The 7,470-nt window shown below is 48.2% G+C and overlaps 1 protein-coding gene across 1 annotated transcript; it reads left to right on the forward strand.

Annotated features, from left to right (window-relative positions):
* Nucleotides 1-4,206: 4,206 nt before the first annotated feature.
* LOC110014095 (NACHT, LRR and PYD domains-containing protein 12-like) lies at nucleotides 4,207-7,266 on the forward strand (the record flags this gene model as incomplete). Its single annotated transcript, XM_023949781.1, has 5 exons — nucleotides 4,207-4,340; nucleotides 4,509-4,587; nucleotides 4,749-4,947; nucleotides 5,087-6,884; nucleotides 6,981-7,266. Coding segments are annotated over 5 exons (2,481 nt in total), but the record flags the coding sequence as incomplete, so codon positions are not given.
* Between the last annotated feature and the right edge of the window lie 204 nt (nucleotides 7,267-7,470).

Here is a 7,470-nt window from a genome sequence, read left to right on the forward strand (position 1 = left end):
GGTTGAGAGGTGTCGTCCATGATGGATGTTAGCTTGGCCAACATCCTCCTTTCATCCACTTCCTCCACAAAGTCCAGTGGACAGCCCAGGACAGAACTGGCCCTCCTGACCAGCTTGTTAAGTCTCTTCCTGTCCCGGTCTGTGCTGCCTGCTCCCCAACAGGCCACGGCGTAGTGGATAACAGAGGCTACCACAGAGTCATAAAATGTCCTTAAGAGAGGCCTGCACACTCCAAAGGACCTCAGTCTCCTCAGAAGGTGGAGGCGACTTTGGCCCTTCTTATACAGGGCATGGGTGTTTTGAGTCCAGTCAAGTTTCTTGTTGAGGTGAACACCCAGGTACTTAAAACTGTCCACTACCTCAATGTCCGAGCCCTGGATGCTCACTGGTGTGTATTGTGGTGTTCTCCTCCGGAAATCAATCACCATCTCCTTTGTTTTACTGGTGTTCAAGCACAGGTGATTACGCTCACACCAGTCCACAAAGTCCTTGATGACTGACCTGTACTCCAGCCAGTTCCCCCCCGACACACAGCCAACAATGGCCGAGTCGTCAGAGAACTTCTGGAGGTGACAACTGCCGGTGTTGTATGTAAAGTCCGAGGTATAAAGGGTGAAGAGGAACGGTGAGAGCACCGTCCCCTGAGGAGCACCAGTGCTGGAGACCACCACCTCCGACACACAGTTGTGTAGCCTCACATACTGTGGTCTGTTGGTGAGGTAGTCTGTCGTCCATGCAGTCAGTCGTCTGTCCACTCCAGCCCCTTCCAGCTTCTCTCTCAGCAGAGCTGGCCGGATGGTGTTGAAGGCGCTGGAGAAGTCAAAGAACATGACCCTCACAGCGGTTCCGGCGTGAGGTGAGTCAGTGCCCGGTGCAGCAGGGAGATGACAGCGTCATCCACCCCGATGTTCGGCCTGTAGGCAAACTGCAGCGGGTCTGTTGTGGTGCTGACCACTGAGCGAAGGTGGATGAGGATGAGCCTCTCCATGGTCTTCATCAGGTGGGAGGTCAGGGCTACTGGTCTGTAGTGGTTTGGTTCCTTAGCGTGCGCCATCTTAGGAACCGGAACCACACAGGAGGTCTTCCACAGGACCGGGACCGTCTCCAGACTCAGGCTCAGGTTGAAGATGTAAGTGACCACCTCACAGAGCTGGTCAGCACAGTCCCTGAGCAGTCCGGGTCCAATGCCGTCTGGACCTGCAGCTTTCCTGGTCTTAAGGCCCGTACACACCGGGACGAATATTCCCCAGGCGTTATTCGCCAGCGTTTTTCGCCACGTTTTTTGTGTTCACACCCAGGCGATTTTCGCTGACGATGAGTGGAGTGAACATGCAATTTCATTCCCTGACATTAGATGGCGCTTAATGTAAAACAGAAATACTCCTGTACACAAGGTGGCGCCGCGCAACTTTACGCTTCTTAAAGTCGCTTTTCACTCAAAAGAAGAGAGCAAGTATTTACACGCTTGTCAGAATCAAACAAAGAAAACATGAATATTTCAAGCACCAGTAGCTCCAATTGGTGCTTGGTTCGGGGATATTCTAGAATGTCCGTCATTATTTCTTTGCGGCAGTGTAGACGCTACTTGGCGTCTATCTTCTTCGCTGGTATGTGTGCTCAGCAAGGCAGTTTTGTGTTTGAGCGCCCCCAAGTTGTGTTTTACTGTAACTTCAGAAGCTCCAGACACGTGTGCAAAAGCGCCATACTCATTGGTCGAGTAGATTTCGACGCGACGCGTCGAAAAAAAAAAACGAACCCGTGTGATTTTTTTTTTTTGACGCTTTAACGCGTGGCGTTTTTTCGCGTCGGTGTGCACACTCTCGTTGGTGCCCTTTGTTTAGTCACGAGGCGTTTTCGCCGACGAAATTCGTCCCGGTGTGAAAAGGCCTTTAAGTTGCTTCAGTTCTCTCCTCACCTGATCAGAAGTGAGGCAAAGGGGGGTGGAGGTGTGGGGCAGAGATGGTACGGCTGTGGATGGGGGTGGTGTGCAGTGATGAGAGTGATTGGGGGTTGGTTTAGCTGCTGGGCTGGAGATGTGTGAAGTGGAGGGGGAGGGCTGGAGTCAAACCTGTTGAAGAACAGATTTAAGTCGTTGGCCAAGCCCTGGTCTTCATCAGACGTCACCGTGTCTGCTCTCTGTCCGTGACCACTGATGGTCTTTAGACCTCTCCACACACCTCGAACGTTGTTGTTCTCCAGCCTCTCCTCCAGCTTCCTCTTGTAGCTGTTCTTGGCCTGTCTGATCTTGTATTTGAGTTCATGCTGAACTCTCTTCTGCTCCTCCCTGTCCCCCGAAATAAAAGCCCTCCTCTTGTCCTTCAGTAGGGCTCTCAGCTCAGGGGTCACCCAGGGCTTGCTGTTGGAGAAACGCCGCACCCTCCGAGTTGGTACAGTGTTCTCCACACAGAAGCTGATGTAGTCAGTGATGTAGTGGGTCAGGCTGTCGATGTCATCTCCATGAGAGCTGCAGAGTGTCTCCCAGTCCGTGGTCTGGAAACAGTCTCTCAGTCTCTCCCTGGCCTCATCAGTCCACGCTCTCACTGACTTCTTCTTCTTGGGTGGCTCTCTTTTTGCCCTGGGTTTGTATTCAGGAACCAGATGCACCAGGTTGTGATCAGAGCGGCCGAGTGGGGGGAGGGGGTTGGACTCATATGCGTCCTTAACGTTAGCATACATTAAGTCCAGCGTCTAGTTCTCCCTAGTGTGGCACTTAACATACTGAGTGAAAGTGGGGAGAATGGAGGAGAGCGAGGCATGGTTGAGATCCCCGCTGATGCCCACAGCGAGAACCTTGATGTCACGGGAGCAAAACTGTTCCATCACAGAGACGTTCGCCGGGTTGCACCATCTCTCGTTAATAAACACCGCCAGTTCTCCTCCCTTCTTCTTACCACTGTCTCTCAAACTCCTGTCCGCCCGAACCAGTGTGAATCCATCCAGTGCGACCACAGAGTTCGGTGTCGATTCATTCAGCCACGTCTCAGTGAAACACAAGAGGTTACACTCCCTGTATTCCTGCTGTAACCGGGTCAGCGCCGTCAGCTCGTCCATCTTGTTGGAGAGGGAACGGACGTTTCCCATAATGATGGATGGAACGTGTGGTTTGTATCTCCATCTCCTCTCCCAAATCCTATGTCCTGCTCTGCAGCCTCCGAATTTCAGGTGGAACCTCAGGTCTTTCGGTGTAGAGAGGTGCAGGGCCGCGCAGAGCCAACAGCTGATCCCTGGAGTAAACAATGGAGCCATGTGCGAAGCTGAGGGTGACAGCTGACAGTGACGGATAATTCTTTAATGAGTTTTTGCACTCCGGGCTTTTTTTTCCGTTCTTTTTATTGTTATAAAAATGAGCATATCTGCCGGCTCAAAATTAGACATATGAGAGTTCAAGAAATATAAAAAATTAAGATTGAAAAAAGATTAATGGAGTAATGTGACATTTAGTTAGATAAATACGTAAATTTGAGTTGTATAAACAATTATTGAGTTTGAATGAATTTAACTAAATTATTTAAATTATTTTTCAGCCGTGTTACTTTTTTGATGGACTTATAATCTTTATCCGCCGTCATTAAAATCTCAGACTCCGTCTCACTTCCGTCTCAAGTGTCGCGCTTTCTTTTTTTTTCTCCACGTGTTTCCATGGTGACTCCAGAAATCGGCGATCTATTGAGAATGTCTTTATGTACCGTGCGTCAACCCAGGGTTACCAAGTCGAGCGTAATTATGCCAACTCATATCCGGTCTTTTGGAACCGACATACCCAGAGTAAGCAAGTTCAGGCGGATTTCAGCCAGAGTTCAGGCTTAAAGTCAGGGGAGTTTAAACATGCTTCCTGGAATACCCCCCTGGTGACCTTTTTCAAATATTTTAATGAAAGTCTTTCATGAAGATAATCTAATGCTAACTAACTACAGAATATATAAATATTGATACATAATGGTTGGTGTCCATTTAAAATTTAAATAGAAACTCTTTCTTTGTATCTCATCAACAAACTTGAACATTAAATTCTTAATTTTCTTCTGGTCAAAATGAGAATCAATAATTCAGTCGATATTAACTCTGATTCATCTGTGAGTCAGAATGAATGTTGGAATCATTGCTGTTCTGAAAACAACAGCATTCATGATGCATTTATGGTCTGAGATGATCCAAATCCAAAAGAACTCATCAAACACCATCATGACAGAAACTCACTTCTAACTAAACAAGTGTTTTTCTATCAGGATCCATCAGAGACTCAGAACTGGATCTGGATCTGAACCCAGCTGTGTGTCCTTCAGGAGTGACCGGTCAAAGGGTGGTTTCATCGACTTTAAATCCTCTTCTGGTGCAGAGAGGTGAGCTGTATGGAAACGTTCTTTCTCACAGACATTTATATCTTCATGTGTGCAGCAGTGAGTGTTGGACCTTTTCCACAAACACAGAATAGATCTAGTAGATTCTACTGAGTGTCTGCAGGACACCAGTGGGTCCAGTAGGATCTGATTGTTGCTGATTGTCCACAGACTGGACCAGCAGAGCTCAGAGACTCCCAGTGGTCCGTCTGTCCAGCAGCATCAAACACAGCTGGACTCCATCTTTCTGGTCTGTACATGAACAACAACTACTTTCCCATCATTCTGTCCACAGTCGTCTCCATGCTGCACTTTGGACACCAGTGGACTGTCAGTGTGTCCAACATGGAGCTGATGTTTGGCTCCATGACTTCACTCTGATTGGCTCATTCATCTGGAATTCTGTTGCAGCTGCTGGAGGACAACATTGTCACTTTTGTCAAGAAGGAGCTGAAGAAGATCCAGAAGCTTCTGAGTCACAGGGAGGATGAGGAGGAGCTGGAGGCTGAAGATGAAGAGCAGAGGAGCAGCAGAGAGTCTCTGATGAAGATCACAGTGAACTTCCTGAGGAGAATGAAGCAGGAGGAGCTGGCTGATGGACTGCAGAGCAGTAAGAGGATTTCTCTGAAGGTTTCAGCTGCTGAGAAATGAAGATTTACTGATGTCTGAACACATGGAACCACAGGGATTCAAACCCTCATCATTCAGGGCTGCAGAGAAATGATTTACTGTTTGTTGTCTTCATTCAGGATCTGCTGCAGTTTGTCGACATAAAGTCCAATCTGGTCTGAAGAAGAAGTTCCAGTGTGTGTTTGAGGGGATGGCTAAAGCAGGAAACCCAACCCTTCTGAATGAGATCTACACAGAGCTCTTCATCACAGAGGGAGGAAGAGGAGAGCTGAATGAAGAACATGAGGTCAGACAGATTGAAGCAGCATCCAGGAAAGCAGACAGAGCAGAAACAAGCATCAGACAAGAAGAGCTCTTCCAACTCCCAGCTGGAAGACCAGAACCAATCAGAACCGTGATGACTAAGGGAGTGGCTGGCATCGGGAAAACAGTCTTAACACAGAAGTTCACTCTGGACTGGGCTGAAGGCAAAGCCCACCAGAACCTCCACTTCACATTTCCATTCACTTTCAGAGAGCTGAATGTGCTGAAAGAGGAGAAGTTCAGCTTGGTGGAACTTGTTCATCACTTCTTCCCTGAAACCAAACAAGCAGGAATCTGCAGCTTTGAAGACTTCCAGCTCCTCTTCATCTTTGATGGTCTGGATGAGTGTCGACTTCCTCTGGACTTCCACAAGACTCGGATCCTAAAGGACCCTAGAAAGTCCACCTCAGTGGCTGATCTGCTGACAAACCTCATCAGGGGGAACCTGCTTCCCTCTGCTCGCCTCTGGATAACCACACGACCTGCAGCAGCCAATCAGATCCCTGCTGAGTGTGTTGACATGGTGACAGAGGTCAGAGGGTTCAATGATCCACAGAAGGAGGAGTATTTCAGGAAGAGGTTCAGAGATGAAGAGCAGGCCAGCAGGATCATCTCCCACATCCAGAGATCCCGAAGCCTCCACATCATGTGCCACATCCCAGTCTTCTGCTGGATCACTGCTACAGTTCTGGAGGATCTGCTGAAGAGCAGAGAGGGAGGAGAGCTGCCCAAGAGCCTGACTGAGATGTACATCCACTTCCTGGTGGTTCAGGCCATAGTCCAGAAGGTCAAGTATGATGGAGGAGCTGAGACAGATCCTCACTGGAGTCCACAGAGCAGGAAGATGATGGAGTCTCTGGGAAAACTGGCTTTTGAGCAGCTGCAGAAAGGAAACCTGATCTTCTATGAATCCGACCTGACAGAGTGTGGCATCGATATCAGAGCAGCCTCAGTGTACTCAGGAGTGTTCACACAGGTCTTTAGAGAGGAGAGAGGCCTGTACCAGGACAAAGTCTTCTGCTTCATCCATCTGAGTGTTCAGGAGTTTCTGGCTGCTCTTCATGTCCACCTGACCTTCATCACCTCCAAACTCAACCTCATGGAGGAAGAACGGAAGAACAAGTCTTGGTTTTCTTTTCTTTTTCAAAGCAGTCCAGTCCAGTTGTACCAGAGTGCTGTGAAGAAGGCCTTACAGAGTCCAAACGGACACCTGGACTTGTTCCTCCGCTTCCTCCTGGGTCTTTCACTGCAGACCAATCAGAGTCTCCTACGAGGTCTGCTGACTCAGACAGGAAGTAGCTCACAGACCAATCAGGAAACAGTCCACTTCATCAAGGAGAAGATCAGTGAGGATCTGTCTGCAGAGAGAAGCATCAACCTGTTCCACTGTCTGAATGAACTGAATGATGGTTCTCTAGTGGAGGAGATCCAACAGTTCCTGAGGTCAGGACGTCTCTCCACAGAGAAACTGTCTCCTGCTCAGTGGTCTGCTCTGGTCTTCATCTTACTGTCATCAGAAGAAGATCTGGTAGAGTTTGACCTGCAGAAATACTCTGCTTCAGAGGAGGGTCTTCTGAAGCTGCTGCCAGTGATCAAAGCCTCCAACAAAGCTCTGTAAGAACTCTCAGCAAAATCACCTTCAATGAACAAATGAATCTGAGTGGAAACATGAAAGATTAAATAACTGCTGTCTGTCTTTGTTTTCATCAGACTAAGAGACTGTAATCTGTCAAAGAGAAGCTGTGCAGCTCTGTCCTCAGTTCTCAGCTCTCAGTCCTCCAGACTCAGACTTCTGGACCTGAGTTTCAACATCCTCCAGGATTCAGGAGTGAAGCTGCTGTCTGCTGGACTGGAGAGTCCAGACTGTAAACTGGAGACTCTCAGGTCAGCTTTCATCCAAATGTTGATTGTCTACAACAAGTTCTGTCTGGTTTTCTCAGTTTCAGGAGAAAGTGTCAGACAGACGTCAGTGCAGAGGTAACAGCAGAGGACTGTTGCATAGAAGTAAAGAGAAAACACAATTCAGCTTGAGTTAGAAATCCTGTTTTATATCTGATGGTTACAAATGTCATCCTGTTTTTTACACCAGACTAAACCGGAGAACCTAAGTCCATCCAGGTGTTGATATCTGGGAAAAGTTCTTGTTCGGCCTTTCTTCACACAGAACATTTAAATGGACAACAGTTGAAGCAGATTTCTG

This window comes from Oryzias latipes, chromosome 19 (genome assembly GCF_002234675.1).
Source record: "Oryzias latipes chromosome 19, ASM223467v1".
NCBI classification, from domain to species: Eukaryota; Metazoa; Chordata; class Actinopteri; order Beloniformes; family Adrianichthyidae; genus Oryzias; species Oryzias latipes.